The sequence below is a fragment of the Somniosus microcephalus genome, chromosome 8, assembly GCF_052327205.1.
Source record: "Somniosus microcephalus isolate GS21.2 chromosome 8, FLI_Smic_1.0, whole genome shotgun sequence".
NCBI lineage: Eukaryota > Metazoa > Chordata > Chondrichthyes > Squaliformes > Somniosidae > Somniosus > Somniosus microcephalus.
The window spans coordinates 179275564-179302919 of record NC_140994.1 but is presented as its reverse complement, the minus strand read 5'-3'; the positions used below and the strand labels follow the sequence as shown (position 1 = coordinate 179302919).

Genomic DNA, 27356 nt, shown 5'->3' with positions numbered 1-27356 from the left:
ACCCAAAGAGCAGACAGAGTTGAAAAGGCAAACTTTCAAATGTCACATAGGATCATTTTGAAAACTCTATTTTAGAATTAAATGAAGAAAATGTTGGGGCAACACAAGTTAAATACTGCAAGAGATCTGGATGGATAAAAAAAAAGTTGCTCACAACCAGATGTAACATGAATGTCTGCACCAATACTCACTACAACAAACCAACTGGTAGCTCTCTACTTAACCCATTGTAAAAAAAACCACAAAAACACTTTTGAGCCACTGCAATGCCTCTTTACACAGTTACTCTTCCACTGGACTAATTAGAGATACAATAACATATTCTATCACATACCAAGTCAACTTTTGAATATTCCTCCACAATTCTCATGTGTTCCTCTGAATCATAACCATTCCAACGATCGCGCTTTCCATCATAGTCAAATGAAAACGTTGGCTGCATGTGTTCATCTGGAGCGATGTTGATACCTGTAAACTTTGCTCCTACCTTTCTAGGTCTCTATTCAAAAAACATACGAAACATCAGCGAGAACATAGTACAAATGTAGCGTAAGGAAAGCATCGGCAAGTATGCAATATAAAGTTTTCTGTTGCATTATTCCAATAAAAACATCCAAATTGGTAGGAAATATTTATATTTTAATTTGGTTCTTTCCCTACCAATTCCACTCAACATGAAAATCCTTCATTTCAGAACCTCACACATAAACTCTACAAGGACCAGTGTGTGGGTGTACAGAAAATTCTGTAGATGACATCTAGAACTAACCCAGATGCAATTGGGAGGCATCCAAGCCAGCAAGTTCAGTTTTGGTCCAACACTGTTGTATGTGGTTAAAGAGTCACATTGAAGTGGGGCTGGGGGGGCGGGGCAGGAAAGTTAAAAACCAAACAGAAGCTTAAAAAAAACTCTATACCTAGTTATGGAAAGTACTTACCTTGAGCTTACATTGCACTTTCCCCCCCACCCCATAGTAATACCTCACTTCACATTTGAGACATCACTGATGCCAACTACATCCTGGAGCACCTCCATTCATTTTAATCAGTGTCACAGCTTTCAATTAGCCTGAGAGTTAATCTAAAACCATCTTACCATAATAAAATATGCTAGCAGCAAAGTATGCAGCATACCCAGTTTGTAGAGTGTTCTGTTTGGGTTGGTTAGCTCCAGGTTGGCACCTAGTCCAATCCAAAGTCGCAAGCTCCATTAAAATGGATGGAACTGCTTCAAGACATAATTGGAAGCTCTCCATTAAAATGGATGGAACTGCTTCAAGACATAATTGGAAGCTCAAGTTGGTGGTGTCACCAGGGTGGGTTTGGAGAGGTGGGAATCCAAAATGGCAGGTCTCTCTTCTGACAAGAATTCCAAAGTTGTTTCAAATGGTAATGAATATTTCTATAATGATATATCTTGCAAAAAATTATGCAACTATTTAAAACACAGGAGTACTCCACCTAGAATTTTATATCCTTTTAAATCTGATAAATTACAGGAATATTTTAACAAAACTAAAATCTTAATATAAATTTGTTGAAGATCTTTTATAGTAAAATGAAATTAGTTGACCTGGTGCTTTATGCAAATAAACCCTCTTTTATAAATTATATTTTCAAACTATCTTTATATACTTCCCCATACCCACTAAGTCACAAAATGTTAAGCAGCTAAGTGGATTTATTCCCCAAGTCACTCAGAGTTGCCACCATGTTTTTCATGGCTCAAGGCAACAGACCTAAACTAAACAGGTTATTTCTGGAACAGTGCACCTCTCTAGATACATGCTGAAATAAATCATTTCTCATTCTGATGTCCCGGCAAGGAGCCCTCAAAAATAACTCATACAAAAGGTGCATCCAAAAATCACTCTTTGAAAGTGACAGTCACTTACTTCCATACAATCCTTTTTCACATGTGTTAATGCTCCACAGTTTTCGCATGCACCTCTCCTGTATTTGGTGACAAGAGGACCCTGAGTAAGAGAGCACACATTATCATTAATATGCTTTTGTCTCTTGAATTTATCCACCTTGACATTTCAAATGCCCATTTATAGCACCATAAAGATTGAATTCAGTTCAAAACAAGCTTAACCAAATAGAACATGATTCTCCACAGTTAACAGATAGGGCTAATCCATTCTCAGAGGTCCAACCCCAACACAGTCATCAAACCTGCTGACAAGGACGGCTCTGTTGTTGTTTGGTGAACCAGCCTCTACCTTGCAGAGGCTGAATGCCAACTCTCTGACACCTCTTCCTACCTCCCCGTGGACCATGGCCCCACTACTGAAAATCAAGCCATCATTTCCAAGACACTCACTGACCTCCTCTCCTCTGGAGACCTTCCTTTCACGGCCTCCAACCTAATACTCCTCCAACCCCGCACAGCCTGCTTCTACCTCCTTCCCAAGATCCACAAACATGACTGTCCTGGTAGACCCATCGTTTCAGCCTGTTCTTGCCCCACAGAACTGATTTCTTCCTATCGCGACTATTTTTTCTCCTTGTCCAGTCCAATCTCTTCCCACCTACATCCGCAACTCTTCCGACGTCCTCCGCCACTTCAACAGTTTCCAGTTTCCTGGCCCTAACTGTCTCCTTTTCACCTTGGGCGTTCAATCACTCCACGCCTCCATCCCCCACCAGGATGGCTTGAGGGCGCTCAGTTTCTTCCTTGAACAGAAGCCCAACTAGTCCCCATCCACCACCACCCTCCTCCACCTAGCTGAACTTGTTCTCACATTGAACAACATTTCCTTTGACTCCACCCACTTGCACCGAATAAAAAGTGTTGCTATGGGAACCAGCATGGGTCCGAGCTATGCCTGCCTTTTTGTGGGATATGTGGAACATTCTTTGTTCCAGTCCTACTTAGGTCCCCACTCTCACCTCTTTTTCCGGTATATTGTCGACTGATTGGTGCAGTTTCCTGCTCTCGCCCAGAACTGGAAAATTTAATTCACTTGACTTCCAATTTTCACCCTCCCCTCGCCTTCACATGGTCCATCTCCGACTCTTCCCTTCCTCGGCTTCTGTGTCTCCATTTCTGGGAATAGGCTATCGGCCAACATCCACCATAAACCCACTGACTCCTACAGCTACCTTGACTACACCTCCTCTCACCCCGCTTCCTGTAAGGACTCTATCCCATTCTCCCAGTTTCTCAGTCACATTTGTTCTGACTATGCCACCTTCCATACTAGTGCTTCCGATATGTCTTCCTTTTTCCTCAACCGAGGATTCCCCTCTACCGTGGTTGACAGAGCCCTCGACCATGTCCGTTCCATTTCCCGCACTTCTGCTCTCACCACTTCGTCTCCTTGCCAGAACCACGATAGGGTTCCCCTTGTCCTCACCTTTCACCCCACCAGCCTCCACATTCAACGGATCATTCTCTGCCATTTCCGCCACCTCCAGCGTGATCCCACCACCAAACACATCTGCCCCTCACCTGCCCTTTCAGCATTCCGAAAGGACCGCTCCCTCTGCAACACTCTGGTCCACTACTCAATTACCCCCAACACCCACCTCCCCTTCCCACTACAACTGCAGGAGAAGCAACACCTTCCCTTTTACCCCCTCCCTTCCCACTGTCCACGGTCCCAAACATTCCGTCCAGGTGAAACAGCGTTTTACTTGTACTTCTTTCAATTTAGCATACTGTATTTGCTGCTCACAATGGGGTCTCCTCTACATTGGGGAGACCAAACGTAGATTCAGACCGCAAGCATGAACCCGAGCTTCTGGTCACCTGTCACTTTAATTCTCCGCTTCACTCCCACTCTGTCCTCGGCCTCTTACACCATTCCAACGAAGCTCAACATAAGCTCGAGGAACAGCGCCTCATCTTTCAATTAGGCACTTTACAGCCTTCTGGACTCAACATCGAGTTCAACAATTTCAGATTATAACCTCAGCCCCAATTTTTTCGGACAGCAGCTGTTGACGATTCTGCTATTCCCATTTACACCTCTTCCAGACCCATCTTTTCTTTCTTTACTTGTCCCATTACCATCTCCTTTTGCTTTGTACAATCATACCGTTGTCATTTAATCTTTCCTGTCTTCCACCCTATCACAGACCTTCCCTTTTGTTCTTTCCTCCCCTTCCCTGCCTCTGTACCTGCATAAAACCTTGTTATATCTCTAACTTTTCCAGTTCTGACGAAAGGTCATCGACCTGAAATGTCAACTGTTTCTCTCTGCACAGATGCTGCCTGTTTCCAGCATTTTCTGTTTTTATTTCAGATTTCCAGCATCCGCAGTATTTGTTTGTGTAACAGATAGGGCTATCTAGTTCAGTTCATGCCCTGAAACACATCTGGGCCTCTATGCATAGAGGTATCCCAAGGGTGCAGGCGGTTTGCAAGCGCCCTTGGGATCATGTGGGCCGGCCCAACCAAAGAAGGGGGGGGGGGGTCCCCATTCATATTTAGAGAGGTTACGTTTGTACGGAACCTCCATAAGCATGAATGGGGATGACATTAAAAATAGATTTAACAAGTATTTTAACTATAATTTTTAAAATTTATAATATGAAACATTTAAAACAAAAATTAATTAAAAAAAATAAATTTACATATTTTAAATGATCTAAAATAAACATACCTTATTGTTCATGCGTTTTAATGTTTAAATGAAACATTTTTAAAATGTTTTTTTTAAACTTATGCTGGTAAAAGCAGGCCTTACGCCTGTAAGAATTTCACAGGCATTCGCTGGGCAGAAGTTGGGCAAATAGCGCAACTCTCCACCCGCAGAGGCCCTTTTCCTAGGGATGCTTGTGATCTACCAAGAAGATTCGCATGCCTAAACCCGGAATTTGTGCGGCCCCTACGGGCGCGCGCGCACCTCGTACGCACCCATCGGGGTCGCAAATTATGGCCCATTAAATTACTTAGCCGCATGTCTGCAGTGCAAATTTTTTATAGCAGCCTGACATAATACTTCAAGGACAACTTAGTTGGTAAACATTTTTGCTGCAAAATATTATAATAAACTGCATTCTTTATATGTTAAAGCTTGCTGCTAATTAGCTGTAATTTTGTAAATGTGATGTAAAGGGAAGAGAAAGGTCACAAGCATTCCACACATCCATTAGAACCCTATATCAACCAATTATGATTATGCACTAAATTCTGGTTAATTTAGTGCATTAATTGCTGCATTGCCTTTAAATGCGGCTTTTGCCCATTAGTGATGAATAGCTTCCATTATTTTGCTAAGATTGCTTTTGAGCCATTTTCATTTGGAGTTCTGTCACACACAGCATCAAGCTTTTATGTGTTTTTCTTCAAACCAAGATAGATTTGCAAACCTGAAACCTAGATTAATGGAGTCGGAATCTAGATTTGTTATAGTAAAGGGCTTAGCCCAATTCAAGAAAAATTTTCCCAATCTACAATTAAACTTTGTTGAAAGTTTGCAAGGTATGTAAGGTAGCAACTTTAGCATTGCTACACTACAACTTAGTAACATTCAAGTTGCAATAAAAACCAGAGTCAGGGCCTGTAGGAGTTGGCGTCATATTTCTTGGGTTCCCCAGACCACTTATAGAATTAACCCATAATTTGTTGAAATCAGTATTCCCAAAACATTTACATTTTAACTGGCTGGAAGCAATATTGTAGCATCTCGGGTAACAGTTGATGAACCACACTGATGCACTGTAAAACAGTTTAAGCTGCCATTGTTCAAACCTTTGCAGTGTCAAACTTAGCTCTTATAGTCCAGAGAAATCCTCCAGCTTCACTGGCCTATTCTTTAACTTGAAATATTTTGAATGGCATGAAATAAGAAAATTGCAATTACAATTTTGGATTCCTCTGCTCTACCACTGCAGCTGCCAGTCAAAGTTTCTCCCTTTGATTTTTTTTTTTTTTTTTTTTTAAATAAGAATACTCTACAATCAGGTCATATAAACACCTTACCTTGAATATTCCACAAACACTATACTGTCTTGCAAGACAGAAAACTAGCTAGCCCTCGATATTTGTGTTTTTGAACCTTATTCACTTAAAAAAAAAAATTAAATCTCAATGGAAACACATTTAGGCACACTGCACATACCTCCTGTACACCTTTCTTGTACCAATCTCCAATCAAACTGAACTGTCTCTCCTTCTCAAGTTGTGGCCTTTGGTGTTTGAGAGTAGGTCTTTTGGAGGGATCGATGTACCACGGAACTGATGATATATACTGAGGAATGTGTGGGTTGATGTCTCTGGCGGGCGCAAGTGAAAACAACAGGTTAGTTTAAATTTTGATAGTTCATGTTTTGTTTTAAACTCATAGATTAAGAGTTTTTGCTAACGGATCAAGGAGCAATTCCCAAAATATCTTGATTTTAAAAAGTCGCAATTGAACTACTGCGGCACATCATGAATAGAGCAGAAGTCAGGGTACTCCAACACAGAAACTGGGTGGGGAAGAAAGGAATAATCAGCCGTTAAGCCTCCCTAGAACACTTCCATATTCTTATTAGCAGATAGACACACAAACTGGCTAAACCCTATAATTAGGTAATCTGCCTGCCGTCCCACGTGGGATACTGTATGGGATATCACAGCAGTCTTCTCACTATCATAAAGCGACTCAATATTTTACACTACACTTCAAATTAACCTGTTAGTGAAATCTGATTACTTTCTTCCACTCAAGAATCCAAATGGTGAATGTTATCCCACTGTTATCCAGTGTGCAGTCTCCATTATGCTGATCAAAGCAAAGCAAAGCATCAGTGTTTTGATCAGCTCAGCACTCCGTACCCCAACAGTACTTGGGCAGAATGTTCATTCTAACCATTAGTTGACAGGGCAAGAGCAAATGCAAACCATTAGGAGACCAAGAATTTGGTTTGTTCCACATTTGATTTGGCAACATAGAGAATGAATGTTTATACATGGATTAGTGCATATATATCCTCCAAATTCTACTGGATATAAAGTGGACATTAAAATGTGATTAAAGCTGGCATTCCAAGAAAAAGCTGAACCAGTGTGTTGTGATCTATGAGTGGTCATATGAACATTCCACCAAGAACACAACAACATAAGAAATAGAAGCAGGAGTAGGCCATTTGGCCCTTCAAACCTGCTCTGCCATTCAATATCATGGCTGATCTTCTACCTCAACCTCCCTCGATTTCAATAATATCCAAAAAATCTATTGATCTCTGTCTTGAATATACTCAAAGACTAAGCCTCACAGCCCTTTGGGATAGAGAATTCCAAAGATTCACCACCCTCTAATGAAGAAATTTCTCCTCATCTCAGTCCTAAATAGCTGACCCCTTATTCTAAGACTGTGACCCCTGGTTCTAGACTCCCCAGCCAGGGGAAACGTCCTCCCTGCATCTATCCTGTCAAGTCCTGCAAGAATTGTGCATGTTTCAATGAGATCACCTCGCATTCTTCTAAACTCCAGAGAATATAGTCCTAGTCTACTCAATCTCTCCTCATAGGTCAATACCCCCATCCCAGGAACCAGTCTGGTGAACCTTCGTTGCACTCCCTCTATGGCAAGTATATCCTTCCTCAGGCAAGGGGACCAAAACTGTACACAACACTCCACGTGTGGTCTCACCACGGCCCTATATAATTGCAGTATGACATCTTCACTCTTATACTCAAATCCTCGTGTAATAAAGGCCAACATACCATTTGCTTTCTTAATTGCTTGCTGTATCTGCATGTTAACTTTCAGTGATTCGTGTACAAGGACACCCAGGTCCCTCTGAACACCAACATTTTCCAATCTCTCACCATTTAAAAAATACTCTGCTTTTCTATTTTTCCTACCAAAGTGGATAACTTCACATTTCTCCACATTATATTCCACTTGCCATGTTCTTGCCCACTCACTTAGCTTGTCCACTGTATATCCCCTTGAAGCCTCTTTGCATCCTCCTCACAACTTACATTCCCACCCAGCTTTGTATCATCAGCAAACTTGGATATATTACATTTGGTCCCCTCATCCAAATCATTGATATAGATTGTGAATAGCTGAGGCCCAAGCACTGATCCTTGTGGCAACCCACTGCCAACCTGAAAATTACCCATTTATTCCTACTCTCTGTTTTCTGTCCATTAACCAATCCTCAATCCATGCTAGTATATTACCCCCAATCCCATGAGCCCTAATTTTGTTTAATAACCTCTTGTGTGGCACCTTATCGAATGCCTTCTGAAAATCCAAATACACCACATCCACTGGTTCCCCCTTATTTATTCTGCTAGTTACTTCAAAAAAACTTAGATTCGCCAAACATGATTTCCCTTTCATAAATCCATGTTGACTCTGCCCAATCCTATTATTATTTTCTAAATGTCCTGTTACCACATCCTTAATAATAGCTTCTAGCATTTTCTTGACTAGTGATCTTAAATAGTGGGGTTACATTTGCTACCTTCCCAACTGCGGGAACCGTTCTAGAATCTATGGAATTTTGGAAAATGCCAACCAATACATCCACTATCTCTATAGCCAGCTCTTTCAAAAGCCTAGGATGTAGACCATCAGGTCCAGGGGATTTATCGGCTTTCAGTCCCATTAATTTCTCCAGTACTATTTTACATAGGATATACGGCACAGAAACAGGCCATTCGGCCCAACCTGTCCATGTCAGCGTTTATGCTCCACATGAGCCTCCTCCTGTCTTTCCTCATCTAAATCTATCAGCATAACCCTCTATTCCCTTTTCCCTCATACGCTTGTCTAGCCTTCCCTTAAATGCATCTATACTATTCGCTTCAACCACTCCCTGTGGTGCGAGCTCCACATTCTCACCACGCTTTAAAAAAAATAAATTAAAAAAAATTTGTTTATGGGATGCGGGCGTCGCTGGCAAGGCCAGCATTTATTGCCCATCCCTAATTGCCCTCGAGAAGGTGGTGGTGAGCTGCCTTCTTGAACCGCTGCAGTCCGTGCGGTGAAGGTACTCCCAGTGCTGTTAGGGAGGGAGTTCCAGGATTTTGACCCAGCGACGATGAAGGATTGCCGACATACTTCCAAGTCAGGAGGGGAACTTGGAGGTGGTGGTGTACCCATGCGCCTGCTGCCCTTGTCCTTCTAGGTGGAAGAGGTCGCGGGTTTGGGAGGTGCTGTCAAAGCAGCCTTGGCGAGTTGCTGCAGTGCATCTTGTAGATAGTACACACTGCAGCCACGGTACGCTGGTGGTGGAGGGAGTGAATGTTTAAGGTGGTGGATGGGGTGCCAATCAAGCAGGCTGTTTTGTCCTGGATGGTGTCGAGCTTCTTGAGTGTTGTTGGAGCTGCACTCATCCAGGCAAGTGGAGAGTATTCCATCACTCTCCTTCCTTGCGCCTTGTAGATGGTGATAAGGCTTTGGGGAGTCAGGAGGTGAGACACTCGCCGCAGAATACCTAGCCTCTGACCTGCTCTTGTTGCCACAGTATTTATGTGGCTGGTCCAGTTAAGTTTCTGGTCAACAGTGACCCCCAGGATGTTGATGGTGGGGGATTCGGCGATGGTAATGCCGTTGAATGTCATGGGGCGGTGGTTAGACTCTCGCTTGTTGGAGATAATCATTGCCTGGCACTTCTGTGGCACAAATGTTACCTGCCACTTATCAGCCCAAGCCTGAACATTGTCCAAGTCTTGTTGCATGCGGGCATGGACTGCTTCATTATCTGAGGGGTCGTGAATGGCACTGAACACTGTGCAGTCATCAGCGAACATCCCCATTTCTGACCTTACGTTGAAGGAAATTTCATTGATGAAGCAGCTGAAGATGGTTGGGCCTAGGACACTGCCCTGAGGAACTCCTGCAGCGATGTCCTGGGGCTGTGATGATTGACCTTCAATCACCACAAAAATCTTCCTTTGTGTTAGGTATGACTCCAGCCAGTGGAGAGTTCCCTCCTACCGATTCCCATTGACTTCGGTTTTACTAGGGCTCCTTGATGCCACACTCAGTCAAATGCTGCCTTGATGTCAAGGGCAGTCACTCTCACCTCACCTCTGGAATTCAGCTCCTTTGTCCATGTTTGGACCATGGCTGTAATGAGGTCAGGAGTCGAGTGGTCTTGGCTGAACCCAAACTGGGCATCAGTGAGCAGTTTATTGGTAAGTGCCGCTTGATAGCACTGTTGACGACACCTTCCATCACTTTGCTGATGATTGAGAGTAGACTGATGGGGTGGTAATTGGCCAGATTGGATTTGTCCTTTTTGTGGACAGGAGACACCTGGGCAGCTTTCCACATTGTCGGATTGATGTCAGTGTTGTAGCTGTACTGGAACAGCTTGGCTCGAGGTGGGTTAGTTCTGGAGCACAAGCCTTCAGCACGATAGCCAGGATGTTGCCAGGGCCCATAGTCTTTGATGTATCCAGTGTGCTCAGCCATTTCTTGATATCACGTGGAGTGAATCAAATTGGCTGAAGACTGGCTTCGCTGATGGTGGGAACCTCCAAAGGAGGCCGATATGGATCATCCACTCGGCACTTCTGGCTGAAGATGGTTGCAAACGCTTCAGCCTTGTCTTTTGCACTCACGTGCTGGACTCCACCACAATGAGGATGGGGATATTCATGGAGCCTCCTCCTCCCCCCGTTAGTTGTTTAATGATCCACCACCATTCACGACTGGATGTGGCAGGACTGCAGAGCTTTGATCTGATCCGTTGACTGTGGGATCGCTTAGCCCTGTCGATAGCATGCTGCTTCTGCTTTTTAGCATGCATGTAGTCCTGTGTTGCAGCTTCCCCAGGTTGGCACCTTATTTTTAGGTACGCCTGGTGCTGCTCCTGGCATGCTCTTCTACACTCCTTATTGAACCAGGGTTGGTCCCCTGGCTTGATTGTAATGGTAGAGTGAGGGATATGCCAGGCCATGAGGTTACAGATTGTGGTGGAATACAATTTTGCTGCTGCTGATTCCCACAGTGCTTCATGGATTTGAGCTGCTAGATCTGTTCTGAATCTATCCCATTTAGCATGGTGGTAGTGCCACACAACACGATGGAGGGTGTCCTCAGTGTGAAGTCTCCACAATGACTGTGCGGTGATCACTGCTACCAATACGGTCATGGACAGATGCATTGGTAGATTGGCGAGGACGAGGTCAAGTAGGTTTTTCCCCTCATGTTGGTTCTCTCACCATCTGGCCCAGACTGGCAGCTATGTCCTTCAGGACTCGGCCAGTAGTGGTGCTACCAAGCCACTCTTGGTGATGGACATTGAAGTCCCCCACCCAGAGTACATTCTGTGCCCTTGCTAATTTCAGTGCTTCTTCCAAGTGGTGTTCAACTTGGAGGAGTACTGATTCATCAGGTAGGTGGTAATCAGAAGGAGGTTTCCTTGACCTGAAGCCATGAAATGTCATGGGGTCCGGATTCAAAGTTGACGACAGGGCCACTCTTTCCCGACTGTGTACCACTGTGCCGCCACCCCTGGTGGGTCCGTCATGCCGGTGGGACAGGACATACCCAGGGATGATGATGGGGGAGTTTGGGACATTGGCTGAAAGGTGATTCTGAGAGTGTCTATGCCAGGCTGTTGCTTGACTAGTTTGTGGGACAGCTCTCCCAATTTTGGCACAAGTCCCCAGATGTTGGTGAGGAGGACTTTGCAGGGTCGACTGGGCTGGGTGTGCCGTTGCCGTGTCCGGGGTCGATGCCGGCTGGTCCGTCCGGTTTCATTCTTATTATTGTGTTTCGTAGCAGTTTGTTACAACCGAGTGGCTTGCTGGGCCATTTCAGAGGGCAGTTAAGAGTCAACCACATATAGAGTCACATATAGGCCAGACCAGGTAAGGATGGCAGATTTCCTTCCCTAAAAGGACATTAGTGAACCAGACAATCCAATAGTTTCATGGTTACCATTACTAATACTAGCTTTTTATTCCAGATTGATTTAATTAACTGAATTAAAATTCCCCAGCTACCGTGAACTCACGTCTCTGGATCATTAGTCCAAGCCTCTGGATTACTAGCCCAGTGACATTACCACTATGCTACCGTTCCCATGGGTAAAGAAGTTTCTTCTGAATTCCCTTTTGGATTTCTTGGTGACTATCTTATCTTGATGGCCTCTAGTTTTGCTCTTCCCCACAAGTGGAAACATTCTCTCTGTATCCACTCTATCAACATTTTTCATAATTTTAAAGACCTCTATTAGGTCACCCCTCAGCCTTCTTTTTTCAAGAGAAAAGAGACCCAGCTGTTCCATCGTTTCCTGATAGGTATACCCTCGCATTTCTGGTATCATCCTTGTAAATCCTCTCCCAACCCTCTCCAGTGCCTCTATATCCTTTTTATAAGATGGCGACCAGAACTGTACGCAGTACTGCAAGTATGGTCTAACCAAGGTTCGATATAGGTTTAGCATAACTTCTACCCTACTTTTTAATTCTATACCTCTAGAAATAAACCCGTGTGCTTGGTTGGCTTTTTTTATGGCCTTGCTAACCTGTGTCGCAACTTTTAGTGATTTGTGTATTTGTACTCAGAGCTTTGTTCCTCTATTCCACCTAGACTTGCACCCTCCAAGTAATAAGTGACCTCCCCATCCTTCCTACCAAAATGTAATACCTCACATTTGTCTGTATGGAACTTCATTTGCCAATTATATGCCCATTCTGCAAGTTTACTAATGTCCTCCTGTAATTTGTTGTAGTCCTCCTCAGTATTGACTATTCCCCCCCCCCCCCAAAAATTTGGTGTCATCCACAAATTTAGAAATTGCATTTTTGATTCCAAAGTCTAAATCGCTAATGTAAATTGTGAACAGCAGTGGTCCCAGCACTGATCCTTGTGGAACACCACTACCCACCTTCTGCCACTGTGAATAGCTACCCTTTACCCCTACTCTCTGCTTTCTGTCCTGAAGCCAGCCAGCAATCCATTCTGCTACTTGTTCCCCTGACTCCGTGTTCCCTGACTTTATTCATCAGTCTATTATGGGGTACCTTATCGAAGGCCTTTTGAAAATCCAGATAAATTACATCTACTGCATTACCATTGTCTACTCTCGGTTACCTCTTCAAAAAATTCAATAAGGTTGATCAAGCAAGACTTTCCCGATTGAAATCCATGCATTGCTGACTATTCATTATTATATTTTTGGTTTCTAGATGTTCTTCTATTTCCTCCTTTAGTAGGGATTCCATTATTTTTCCTACCACCGATGTTAAGCTGACTGGTCTGTAACTCACTGGACATGTTCTATCCCCCTTCTTAAATATCGGTATTACGTTAGCTATCCGCCAGTCCTCTGGCACAACATCTTTTTATAACTAATTATTAAGTATGCGTAGTAATGCCTCTGCTATCTCTTCCCTAGATTCTTTTATAATGCGTGGATGCAATCCATCCGGACCAGGGGTTTATCCTCTTTGAGTTTGATTAGTTTATTTAATATGTCCCCTTTTTTATTTTAAATGCACTTATCTCATCATCCAATGTCATGTCCACCTGTTATATCTCCTTGGTAAATACTGAGGCAAAATAATTATTTAATATTTCTGCCATCTCTCTATCGTTACCTGTGGTATTATCCTGTCTATCCCTTAATGGCCCTATTCTCACCCCAACCTTTTTTTTTATTTATGTGCCTGTAAAATATTTAATTATTTTGTTTTATGTTCCTTGATCATTTAATTTCATAGTTCCTCTTTGCCTCCCTAATTGTTTTTTAGACTTCTCTCCTAATCTTTTTGTATTCTCCCTTATCATGCACTCCCCTGCTGTCTATGTACTTAAAGTATGCCTCTTTTCTTACCCTCAATTGTTCCCTTATGGCTTTATTCATCCATGGAGTCTCATTATTGTTTAGTTTGTTCTTTTCTTTTAGTAGAATATATTTTTCCTGCACTCTGTTGAACATCATTTTAAATGTTTCCCATTACTGTTCTACATTGTTGTTTGCCAATATTGTTGCCCATTTCTTTTCTCAAGTTCTATTCTCAGCCCCTCAAAATCAGCTTTTCTTCAATCTATTAACCTGGTTTTCATCATACTTATGTCCTTCTCATTTATCATCTTAAAGCGTATTATATTATGATCACTATTGCCTAGATGTTGCCCTACTTTTACTTCTCTTATCTGCTCTAGTTCATTTCCCATTACTAGATCCAATAGCGAATTCTCCCTTGTTGGGCTTTTTACACATTGGGTTAGAAAGGAGTCCTGTACACATTGGAGGAACTCCATTCCTTTATCCCACTTTACATACCGCTTCTGTCCAATTAATATCGGGGTAGTTGAAATCCCCCATGATTATTATTCTAAGTTTTTTACTCAGTTCCCTAAGTTTTCTGCATATTCCTTCCTCCACCTCCCTTCCACTATTATTATTTTTTACTAATACTAATTTCTTTCAGTTCCTCATTCTCGCTAGACCCTTAGTTCTCCACTATTTCCGGGAAGTTTTTGCATCTTCTTCCGTGAAGACAGACACAAAGTATTTCTTTAATTTCCCTGCCATTTTCTTATTCCCCATTACAATTTCCCTGTCTCAGCCTGCAAGGGACCTACATTTCCGCTAATCTTTTCCTTTTTACATACCTATAGAAGCTTTTACAGTCTGTTTTTATGTCTCTCGCTAGTTTACTCTCATATTCTATTTTCCCTTTCTTTATCAATTTCTTGGTCCTCCTTTGCTGAATTGTAAAATCCTCCCAATCCTCAGTCAGACTTACTACTCTTTTTGGCAAAATTATAAGCCTCTTCCTTTGATCTAATCCTATCTTTAACTTCTCAGCCACAGTTGGACCACTTTTCCTGTGGGGTTTTTGTGCCTTAAAGGAATGTATATTTGTTGTAAATTATTTGTTGTATTAATTCTTTAAATGCTAGCCATTGCTTCTCTACCGTCATATCTTTTGATGTAGTTTCCCAATCCAGCTTAGCCAACTCGCCCCTCATCATACCTATATAAGAACATAAGAAATAGGAGCAGGAGTAGGCCAATCGGCCCCTCGAGCCTGCTCCGCCATTCAATAAGATCATGGCTAATCTGATCCTAACCTCAAATCTACTTTCACTCTCCATCCCACCCGAACCCATGTGATCTCCCGGGAGAGGCGAAAAACCAGATAAAAAACCCAATGTGCCAATTTGGGAGAAAAAGTCTGGGAAATTTCTCTCCGACCCATCTAGGCGATCGAAACTCATCCAGGAGATCACTCTGTCCCTGTATTTCCTACAGTACTTACCTTCTGTAAGAGGTGATCTCCACCCCAGCCAGGAACAGGCCCAATTTATTCTTGAAGGACTCCGAGCTGGCAGCCTGTTCCCGAGGTCTCCACTAACCCCTGTGAATAGAACCATCTCCTGAAATCTAACAGAGAATTAGAACACAAGAAGTAGGAGCAGGACCAGGCTACACGGCCCCTGGGCCCGCTCCGCCACCCACAGGGCCATGACCATTCTGAACCTAGTCTCATGTCCGATTTCCTGCCCGCTCCCCGTAACCCCTAATTCCCCTTACTTCTAGGAAACTGTCTATTTCTGTTTTAAATTTATTTAATGATGTAGCTTCCACAGCTCTCTGGGGCAGCAAATTCCACAGACCTACCACCCTCTGAGTGAAGAAGTTTCTCCTCATCTCAGTTTTGAAAGAGCAGCCCCTTATTCTAAGATTATGCCCCCTAGTTCTAGTTTCACCCATCATTGGGAACATCCTCACCGCATCCACCCGATCAAGCCCCTTCACAATCTTATATGTTTCAATAAGATCGCCTCTCATTCTTCTGAACTCCAATGAGTAGAGTCCCAATCTACTCAACCTCTCCTCATATGTCCATCCCCTCATCCCCGGGATTAACCGAGTGAACCTTCTTTGTACTGCCTCGAGAGCAAGTATGTCTTTTCTTAAGTATGGACACCAAAACTGTATGCAGTATTCCAGGTGTGGTCTCACCAATATCTTGTACAACTGCAGCAATACCTCCCTGTTTTTATATTCCATCCCCCTAGCAATAAAAGCCAACATTCCATTGGCCTTCTTGATCACCTGCTGCACCTGCATACTAACTTTTTGTGTTTCCTGCACCAGGACCCCCAGATCCCTTTGTACTGCAGTACTTTCCAGTTTCTTGCCATTAAGATAATAACTTGCTCTTTGATTTTTCCTGCCAAAGTGCATAACCTCACACTTTCCAATATTATATTCCATCTGCCAAATCTCTGCCCACTTACTTAGCCAGGTTTTTTATGTCCTCCTCACTCACTACTTTCCCTCCCATCTTTGTATCATCTGCAAACTTTGATATGTTACACTCAGTCCCTTCCTCCAAATCGTTAATATAGATTGTAAAGAGTTGGTGTCTCAGCACTGACCCCTGCGGACCACCACTAGTTACTGATTGCCAATCTGAGAATGAACCAATTATCCCAACTCTCTTCTTTCTATTAGATAGCCAATCCTCCACCCATGCCAGAATATTACCCCCAATCCCGTGATTTTTTTTATCTTGAGCAATAATCTTGTGTGGCACCTTGTCAAATGCCTTTTGGAAGTCTAAATACACTACGTCCACTGGTTCCCCTTTATCCACCCTGTATGTTACATCATCAAAGAACTCAAGCAAATTTGTCAAACATGACTTCCCCTTCGTAAAACCATGCTGACTTTGTCCTATTAAATTATGTTTATCCAAATGTCCCATTACTGTCTCCTTAATAATCGACTAAAATTTTACCAACCACAGATGTTAGGCTAACAGGTCTAGTTTCCAGCCTTCTGCCTACTACCCTTTTTAAATAAGGGTGTTACATTAGCAGTTTTCCAATCTGCCGGGACCTTTGCCGAGTCCAGGGAGTTTTGGAAAATTATTACCAATGCATCCACAATCCCTACCGCCACTTCCCTCAAGACCCTAGGGTGTAAGCCATCAGGTCCAGGGGATTTATCCGCCTTAAGTCCTATTATTTTACTGAGTACCACTTCCTTAGTGATTTTAATCGTATTTAGCTCCTCCCCCCCCTAGAGCCCCCTGTTTGCCCAGTGTTGGGATATTCTTAGTGTCCTCTACTGTAAAGACTGATACAAAATATTTGTTCAGCGTTTGTTTAGCCATCTGTTACCCTGATTAAAATGTCAGCTAGCTGGAATTTCATTGTGATATTAATGCCTACTCCTTTAGACAATCAGATCGTTGGTTTGTAATCTATTAAAAAATTTATTTATTTACATAGAGTTTCATTGAAAACTCGTTACAAGTACCTACTCCTCCTGTAGGTGGCTCTGCGATAGGTATTTTCAATGTTAATAGTGTCAAGCTGTGTGTCACACAATCGTTACTATTGCATAATGAGAGTAAAACACCCTGCGATTGTGCAATTTGGTCACTGTGCTCCTACAAATTGTGAAAAATGCTTTCTAAAAGTTTCTCATACACCATTTTTCCCCCAGCAATCGAAATTTCTCATGTCCTAAAATAGGGTATAAACAAATCAAAAATTGACAATTTCACAATAATATGATTAAATGTATCCACAGAATAATCTTGGCATCTTTAAAGTTTTACTTGAATGCCCGAGTCTCTACCAAAAGCCTGGGTTTTGATTGAAAGGTTTCAGAGGAAAAACATCCAATCACATCTGTGCATTCTGAACATACGCAGTTTGCTGAAGTTCCCAGCATGCAATTGGTACATCAACATGAGTTAAAGTGTAGGATGTTGTGAGGATGAGAGTGTTTGTTTGCTGTGGACTGAATTCTCAACACTTTTCTTACAGGCAAGTGATGAATTTATATAAATAGATTACAATTGTGCTTTTCTGTTATGAACTCCTCACAGAAAAACAAAGGCCACAGGTGAGAACAATAAGCGCTTCAAGTGAGACAGCAGTGCAAATGGTAACAGATGCTATTGTGGGCTCTTTGCTGATGGCTGAAGGTGGTAACTTTTTAAAGTCAATCACCACTTTTGGTTGTCTATATTCAATTTAAAAATCTCAAACCATTTTTGAAGTGTAAAGAACTTTATATAAAAATTTGTAAATTGATAAGCAATGAACTTTGAACAATGTATTCACTAATTGTTTATTTAGAACAATTTGTGTTTATTAAAAACAATACGTCAGCAGACTCACTAATAGCATGCGCTAGGAGCATGCTAGGAGTGGATAGCAGGAAAATGCACTCCCCAGTCCATGATTTTTCATCCATTAAACAAGCAGAAATTTACACATAAATGCTTTAAGGCAAGAATATAAAAATAGGAACTGTCTGACAATGGTGAAATGATTATGGTAGCTGGCATTCTGGAAGATGTGCCAGATGGTTCAAAAAGGGTCACTGGTAGTTTGGGCCACCATCCCACAAGGGTGTTAAACCCTACTATCCTCAATGCTGCCAGAGCCCAGCAATCCCAATGCTCAGAAACTCCTTTCCAGGTCCGACTGGACCTCAAAACCTCACTCCCCAGACCTCCGTTGTTCACAAACCAATAGACTGCCTTCCTAGTACTGCCTGATCCCATAACTGTTTCCAATGTTCCCAGACTTTGAGAACTTCCTTTGCAGTTCCCAGGATCCCTCTCCAATGCTCCCGGAACCCTTGGACTCCACTTCTGGGGCTTCCACACCCCGAGCCCAACTCTGCAGCAGATCACAAAGCCACCATCAATGTTGCCAAGTCCCTCATAAAACTACTTTATATAACACACCTGTATACCATACCCAACTCACCGCAAGCAATGCCATTGAACATCTGCTAGTAGCAATAACATATAGTACAGCGGTTCTAAGTTCAGTCTTTCAGGAATGTGGCTCAGACTTCTTAATTAAATACTTCAACATCTAAGCAGCATAAGAACCACTGATTAACCCATACGTCAAGTTGCAGGTATGCTACAGCTAAACAAAACCAAATACATAATTCTTTGAATAATCAGTTATTAAAACATAAGAATGCACTGAATGATGCTAACATCTTTCCACATTTCTATTATATTTCAACAAACAGCAGGGACTATGAATATTAACCTTACAGTTTGTTCTTTAAAAATAAAATAGTTGTACGAACTTAGTACTGAATCACCAATAATGCAACTCTACACAAGGCATCGAATAAAAAATATTCACATAGTAGTGACCAAGGCATGTGAACAGGAAGAGCAGTCATCAGCCATATATCAACATCTACCTGTTTGCAAACATTCTCCATCTCCAATTCTTCAGTATGTTTCACCCTCTGAGAGCAAAGCAGCTGACTAAATAAAAAGTAAAGATTTAAAATTTAAATGGTACTCACTTTCCTTCTTCGTCAACTTCAGCTGGAGCATTACCAAGCTTTCTCTGCTCTTCTAATTCTTTTTTCTTCCTCCAGTCCTCTCTGGTCATCTTTTTTGGTTCATCTAAGCCCAACACACCAGCAGATTCCTCAGGAGCAGCAGGGTTCATGCTCTGCACAGTTCCAGATTCCATATTGTCTTGATTTTAGGATTTTCTGATCTTAATCTGTGAACTGCGAAGAAACACCATATTTATCATTGCTGAAGTAACTCCAATTTGGGGTTTCTAACACTACTTTACCAATTTCAACTAAAAATGGCTATTTCAACTGGAAGGACAAGTCCCCAAACTGTTAATGCCCTTGTGTGGATATTTTTCTGCAGCAAAGAAATACTCAGCACTGACTGCTGACCTGTACATTATCATTGCCAGCATAAAATGGACAAATGCAATAAGAAAAACTACACAATTTGATTGATTCTAAATAACTAAATAAAACAGTGGATATCTGGAAGTGATTGTCAGGAACTAATTCAACCAAGGGGTTTATGTTACTTGATGGTTTATATAGTAGTAATTTTTTTAATTTTCCAAACTTACCATGAGGTGGTTGTTCTTCCAATTGGAATTGCCATCTTTATTGCCTTTGAGGCTTCACGTGAAATAATGTATTTCACTTAGTCTCACTTCCGTTCAACAAGTGGGACAGTTTAAATAAATATATTGCATTTGCAGAGAAAACAGCTCCAATCAGGAGATCAGTCATCTCATCACAAGTTTGCAAAAATATTTCACTTACAAATAACAATTTTTACAAGGTTGTACTTTTCAGATGAATCTGCAAGACAAGACCATTGTAATCATTTATTCTGGAGTAAGAACCCACTCACACTGAGCTAGCCTGCTTTCTCTTTGTCCAGCTGGTGGTGACAGCTCTTGCTGTCACTCAAACAAGCACACTGTAAATATTGGTGAACAAATAAATCTGAACGAAGATTCAGTGTTTGTTGTAACCTAGAGATGGAACATGTTCTTCTGACCTTGATTGACAATAGGAAATGAAGTTGTTCTGAATGCCAGCTGAGTAAAGCTGGGGAGTGACGCATGAGTCATGGAAAAATACATAAAGAATTTGAAAACAACAGAAATTAAGAGTAATATAAATAGTCCATGGAGTAGCAGGCCCTTAAATGAAAGTTGATCTGCAGATAATTGAAAATTAACATTCACCTTCTGAAAAGAACAAATACATTTTAATCCTAGTAAACACACAAATCAGTTTCTAAGATAAATGTGTACACTTGCAACAGGTTTTCTATAAAAGATTAAAAGCAAATTAACATAGATGTTCTATTTCTAATGTTAACATCCACTCGCACCTAATTTTTAAACAGTATTCTTTCACTAATCTTTTAGTTCTATGAACTGAAAAAGGACTTTCCTGATAGCGCATAGGGTAACTGCACCAATATCATTTGAACCCCTCTCCACTTTCCCCTCCCCCGATAAAACAGAATACTCAATGGGCACCATTATCATTTAAAGTATTTGATGACAGGCTTGAAATGTACTCCGACACATAATTTACTGAGGCAAAATCAAAATACTTAGAAGCAGCAAGCTTGGATGCACAGTAGCTAAAAAGGAACAGAGCAATTACTTTGAAGCAAGCTATGAATAGCTCTGACGTGTTATATACAGAAACAATTCTATTTTTACCATTTGATCTTCATAATTCCCTCATGAGTTATGCAGCTTTCCTCACTCATGAAATTAGAACTGTACTCCAGATACCCACATTCATATCAATCAACACTTCAGTTACTGCTTGGCTCCATTAACTCATACACATCCATTTTTTTGTTCCTCCAAATGTTTTAATTTTGTATCATTATCCAGAGCAAAATACGTAGGAGTGCGATTAGGCAACAGCAGAGGGAACCAAATGACGTTGAAAAGCCCCTCAAGATGTAAGTGATGAGTCATCTGATCCTCCTTAACATGTGACTGCCATGTAATGCAGTAATTATCAAATAACTTATCTAGAATCAACTGTACATCGCATGACCAAATATCTGCAACATTTCATTAAGGCTTATAAACTCTCCTCATCCCGTGAACTTATAGTACTGCCAATTGTTCCCCACTTCTACTGTGGTGGAAGCACCATTCCCCACTTTACTCACTTCCCCTGTAAAACACTGCAAGAATCCCCAGCTCCAGGGTTCTGTCCTGCACCATCTGCTAACAATATATGCTAACAGCACCAGGAACAAAGCTGATTTATTGTACTTGTTTTCATTACCTGTCAGAAACAACATCCCATTTTTTTTTCTACTAATTAGCCAAAGTTATTTGCCACATACAGTTTTAATAACCAATTCAGTACCCACTGCAAAAGCTAAATGGTACTCCAGAGGTAACAGAATCACTCATGCAGCAAGGATGAGAATATGCAGAAAAACTCATCAAACCAAATAATTAGATGTGGATTGATGCTCACCAGTCGGCACAGTACCTTCACAGGTAGAAAACAGCCGCACACAGAACCACCAGATCAAACCAATACTGTAGTTATCATTTTTAGTACAGTCTGATTAAAATAAACCTTCAAAAGAAGGTCGATTCATACTGTGTTACTAGTTTTTGATGTACTGGTTATCTTGATCACCTTTATACAAGACAGTAAAGCTATTTACATTTTTCAATCACTGTTCAGTGCTTCCTACTGGGATGCCCTAATCAAGGTTTTTGACCCAAATATAGGCAGGAAAAGGAAATAAAATGCCCATGGGTTCCAATTCAACACACTTCTCTCTCCTGCTCACGCTATCCTAGCATTCCCTCCAACTCAATGTCTCTGCTTATCCTGTATCCGGAAGCGGGTGCTGTCTCCTGCTTTTTCTTTCACAGCAAGTTAAGGAAAGCTCCTAGGAGATAGCATTATTAACATAGAAAAACATCCCAAGGCACTACAGAGGCGCAAGGGGAAAAAAATTAAATATTTTCCATCCCCTGGCACTCGGAGCAGCGGGAGCAGAGGAGGAGCAGCCGGGTATAAAAACCCACGACCAGCGAGGCCCGAGAGCACTCGGAGCAGCCGGGTATAAAAACCCACGACCAGCGAGGCCCGAGAGCACTCGGAGCAGAGGAGGAGCAGCCGGGTATAAAAACCCACGACCAGCGAGGCCCGAGAGCACTCGGAGCAGCGGGAGCAGAGGAGGAGCAGCCGGGTATAAAAACCCACGACCAGCGAGGCCCGAGAGCACTCGGAGCAGCGGGAGCAGAGGAGGAGCAGCCGGGTATAAAAACCCACGACCAGCGAGGCCCGAGAGCACTCGGAGCAGAGGAGGAGCAGCCGGGTATAAAAACCCACGACCAGCGAGGCCCGAGAGCACTCGGAGCAGCGGGAGCAGAGGAGGAGCAGCCGGGTATAAAAACCCACGACCAGCGAGGCCCGAGAGCACTCGGAGCAGCCGGGTATAAAAACCCACGACCAGCGAGGCCCGAGAGCACTCGGAGCAGCGGGAGCAGAGGAGGAGCAGCCGGGTATAAAAACTCACGACCAGCGAGGCCCGAGAGCACTCGGAGCAGCCGGGTATAAAAACCCACGACCAGCGAGGCCCGAGAGCACTCGGAGCAGAGGAGGAGCAGCCGGGTATAAAAACCCACGACCAGCGAGGCCCGAGAGCACTCGGAGCAGCCGGGTATAAAAACCCACGACCAGCGAGGCCCGAGAGCACTCGGAGCAGAGGAGGAGCAGCCGGGTATAAAAACCCACGACCAGCGAGGCCCGAGAGCACTCGGAGCAGCGGGAGCAGAGGAGGAGCAGCCGGGTATAAAAACCCACGACCAGCGAGGCCCGAGAGCACTCGGAGCAGCGGGAGCAGAGGTGGAGCAGCCGGGTATAAAAACCCACGACCAGCGAGGCCCGAGAGCACTCGGAGCAGCCGGGTATAAAAACCCACGACCAGCGAGGCCCGAGAGCACTCGGAGCAGCAGAGAGCAGCGAGGAGGAGCCCGGCTTAAAAACCGGCGGCAGTTGCGAGGCATACCAAATCAACAGCAGAGGAGAGGGGTAAATAGTAATCAGTGTGTGACGTCACCAGGGAGCAGCTGGTGCAGTCGGGAGAGCAGGAGGCCAGTAACTCTTATATAGGTGGAGCTGTTGCTAAACCCGAAACACTACAGTGTAGTGTCTCCCACCCTTCCACCTCCTCTAACCTTTTAGGGGTTAGGGGAAGTTGAAAAGGTAGGTTCAATTTATTTTATTTCAGGAGCCTAACCTAGGTGGAAAAGGTTCCAGGACAGGAGGCGGCAGTGAAAATACAACACCAGAAAACAGGTAGGTGACTGGTTGGTGAGTACTTTCACAAACTTATTCTAAGTAGAATTCAATAATTAAGCTAAATCGTAGTAAATAAAAAGGTCTTGTAAGGGTTAAGTCATGGAAGGGCAGCTCAGACCCGTGTCATGCTCCTCCTGTGCCATGTGGGAAATCAGGGACACTGTCCCTGACAACTATGTGTGCAGGAAGTGTGTCCAGCTGCAGCTCCTAGCGGACCGCATGGCGGCGCTGGAGCTGCGAATGGACTCACTCTGGAGCATACGCGATGCTGAGGATGTTGTGGATAGCACATTCAGTGAGTTGGTCACACCGCAGGTAAAGGCTAGCTCAGACAGTAAATGGGTGACCAAAAGGCAGGGTAAAGGCAGGAAGGTAGTGCAGGAGTCACCTGCGGTCATCTCCCTCCAAAACAGGTTTACCGTTTTGGGTACTGTTGGGGGAGATGACTTATCAGGGGAAGGCACCAGCAGCCAGGTTCAGGGCACCATGACTGGCTCTGCTGCACAGAAGGGCGGGAAAAAGAGGGATAGGGCTATAGTGATAGGGGACTCAATTGTAAGGGGGATAGATAGGAGTTTCTGTGGCCGAGACCGAGACTCCAAGATGGTATGTTGCCTCCCTGGTGCAAGGGTCAAGGATGTCTCGGAGCGGGTGCAGAGCATTCTGAAGGGGGAGGGGGATCAGCCAGTTGTCGTGGTACATGTAGGTACCAACGATGTAGGTAAAAAGAGGGAGGAGGTCCTACAAGCTGAATTTAGGGAGTTAGGAGCTAAATTGAAAAGTAGGACCTCAAAGGTAGTAATCTCTGGATTGCTACCAGTGCCACGAGCTAATAAGTTTAGAGAGAGTAAGATAGATAAGCTAAATACGTGGCTTGAGCAGTGGTGCAAGGGAGAGGGATTTAAATTCTTGAGGCATTGGAACCAGTTCTTGGGGAGGAGTGACCTGTACCAAGGGGACGGTCTACACCTGAACTGTGAGGGAGCCGATGTCCTCGGGGTAATATTTTCTAGGGCGGTTCGGGAGGATTTAAACTAATTTGGCAGGGGGATGGGAACCTAGGTAGTGGAAAAGAGGGAAGTCATATGAAGTCAGAAATAGATGGTAGAAAGGTGAGAAGCAATAAGCAAAGGAGAGAAACACAAAGGGCCAAACTAATTCATAATGAGAGTGTGAAAAAAGCAAGCCTGAAGGCTTTGTATCTTAATGCTAGAAGCATTAGGAACAAGGTGGATGAATTAGTTGTGGAAATAGAGGTAAACAAGTATGATTTGATTGGGATTACAGAAACGTGGCTGCAGGGTGGGCAAGGCTGGGAACTTAACATCCAGGGATATACAATATTTAGGAAGGATCGGCAAAAAGGTAGGGGAGGTGGGGTAGCATTGCTGGTAAAGGAGGGGATTAATGCAATGGAAAGGAAGGATATTAACTCGGATGAAACGGAATCTGTATGGGTAGAAATGAGAAATAGCAAGGGGAGGAAAACGTTAGTGGGTGTGATATATAGGCCTCCAAATAGTAATATGGAGGTGAGGGAAGGCATAAAAAGGGAAATTAGAGAAGCGTGCGATAAGAGCACAGCTGTCATCATGGGTGACTTTAATTTACATATTGATTGGACTACCCAAATTAGTAAAAATTCTGAGGAGGAGGAATTCCTGGAATGTTTTCGGGACGGTTATCTGGACCAATATGTCGAGGAGCCGACTCGAGATCAGGCCATTTTAGACTGGGTATTGTGCAATGAGAAGGGACTTATCAGCAATCTTCTTGTACGAGGCCCCTTGGGTCAGAGCGATCATAATATGATCGAGCTCTCAGTCGAGATGGAGAGTGAGGAAATTGAATCAGAGACTAAGGTCCAGAACTTAAATAAAGGGAATTACGAGGGTCTGAGACGGGAATTGGGCAAGATTGATTGGGTGGTGTTTCTGGGGGGATTGACAGTGGAGAGACAATGGCAAGCATTCAAAGATAGAATGGAAGAATTCCAGAACATGTTTATACCGGTTTGGCATAAAAATAAACCTAAAAAGGTGACTCAACCGTGGATAACGAGGGAAATTAGGGACAGCATAAAATCAAAAAAAAGGGCATATCAACTGGCAAAAAAAAGCACCAGATTGGGGGCAGTACAGGATACAGCAAAAGAGGACAAAGGGATTAATCAGGAAGGGGAAAATAGAATACGAAAGTAAACTTGCAGCAAACATAAAGACAGACTGCAAAAGCTTTTATCGGTATATCAGGAGGAAAAGACTGGTAAAATCCCAAGTCGGTCCCTTGCAGTCCGATTCGGGAGAATATATAATGGAGAATAAGGAAATGGCAGACCAATTAAACTCATACTTTGGTTCTGTATTCACAAAGGAGGACACAAATAACCTCCCAGGAATATCGGCAAACATAGGGACTAATGAGAGGGAGGAGCTGACAGAAATTAGTATCTCTAGGGATATGGTGTTGGGTAAGTTGAGGGGACTGAAGGCCGACAAATCCCCAGGGCCTGATAAACTACATCCTAGGGTACTTAAGGAGGTGGCCCTGGAGATAGCAGATGCTCTAAGGATCATCTTCCGGAACTCCATTGACTCGGGAACAGTACCCGTGGATTGGAGGGTAGCTAATGTTACCCCAATATTTAAAAAGGGGGGTAGAGAGAAAGCAGGGAATTATAGACCAGTAAGCCTTACATCGGTTGTGGGCAAAATGCTAGAGTCCATTATTAAGGATAAAATAGCGGAGCACTTGACAAATGGGGAAAGGATCGGACAGAGTCAACATGGATTTACAAAGGGTAAATCGTGTTTGACTAATCTGCTGGAATTTTTTGAGGAAGTAACTGGTAAAATAGATGGGGGAGAGCCAGTGGATGTGGTGTACCTTGACTTCCAGAAAGCCTTCGATAAGGTTCCACACAAAAGATTATCATGCAAAATTAAGGCTCATGGAATTGGGGGCAAAGTATTAACGTGGATAGAGAACTGGCTGGCGGATAGAAAACAGAGAGTTGGAATAAACGGCTCGTTTTCGGAGTGGCAGGCAGTGACCAGCGGGGTGCCGCAAGGATCTGTCCTGGGGCCCCAGCTGTTCACAATATATATAAATGATCTGGATCAGGGAATTGGATGCAATATTTCCAAATTCGCTGACGACACTAAACTAGGAGGAGGGGTGGGCTCTGATGAGGATGTCAGGAGGCTACAGTGCGATTTGGACAGGTTGGGGGAATGGGCGGATACGTGGCAGATGCACTATAATGTGGATAAATGCGAGGTTATCCACTTTGGGGGTAAAAACAGGAGGGTAGATTATTATCTAAATGGCAATAGATTGGGAGATGGGGAAGTGCAGAGGGACCTGGGTGTTCTTGTGCACCAGTCACTGAAGGAGAGCATGCAGGTGCAACAGGCGATTAAGAAGGCAAATGGTATGTTGGCCTTCATATCAAGGGGGTTCGAGTATAGGAATAGGAATACCTTACTACAGCTGTACAAGGTGCTGGTGAGACCGCATCTGGAGTATTGTGTACAGTTTTGGTCGCCCCATCTGCGGAAGGATGTTCTTGCCATGGAAAGAGTGCAACGGCGATTCACCAGGCTGATACCTGGAATGGCGGGAATGACCTACGAAGAGAGATTAAATAGTTTGGGCTTGTACTCACTGGAGTTTAGAAGATTGAGAGGGGATCTCATCGAAACATATAAAATTATGGCAGGCCTGGACAGGCTGAATTCAGAGAGAATGTTTCCAATGGCCGGGGAGCACAGAACCAGGGGCCACAGTCTAAAAATAGC

General features: G+C 43.3%; 1 protein-coding gene across 4 annotated transcripts in view; it reads right to left on the bottom strand.

Annotated features, from left to right (window-relative positions):
• Positions 1 to 27356, bottom strand: part of slu7 (SLU7 homolog, splicing factor) — a 72137-nt gene that overhangs the window by 33399 nt on the left and 11382 nt on the right. For 2 of the 4 annotated variants that reach the window (XM_085995402.1, XM_085995401.1), the window contains 4 exons: positions 19228 to 19440; positions 6075 to 6228; positions 1896 to 1976; positions 335 to 499 (listed from right to left, as the gene is read on the bottom strand). In XM_085995402.1, the coding sequence (XP_085851528.1) occupies positions 335 to 499; positions 1896 to 1976; positions 6075 to 6228; positions 19228 to 19400 (573 nt within the window). In that variant the 5' untranslated portion in view covers positions 19401 to 19440. Of the gene's footprint in view, positions 1 to 334; positions 500 to 1895; positions 1977 to 6074; positions 6229 to 19227; positions 19441 to 27038; positions 27155 to 27356 lie in introns of those variants that run through there. The other 2 variants (XM_085995403.1, XM_085995404.1) reach the window with 2 other exon arrangements.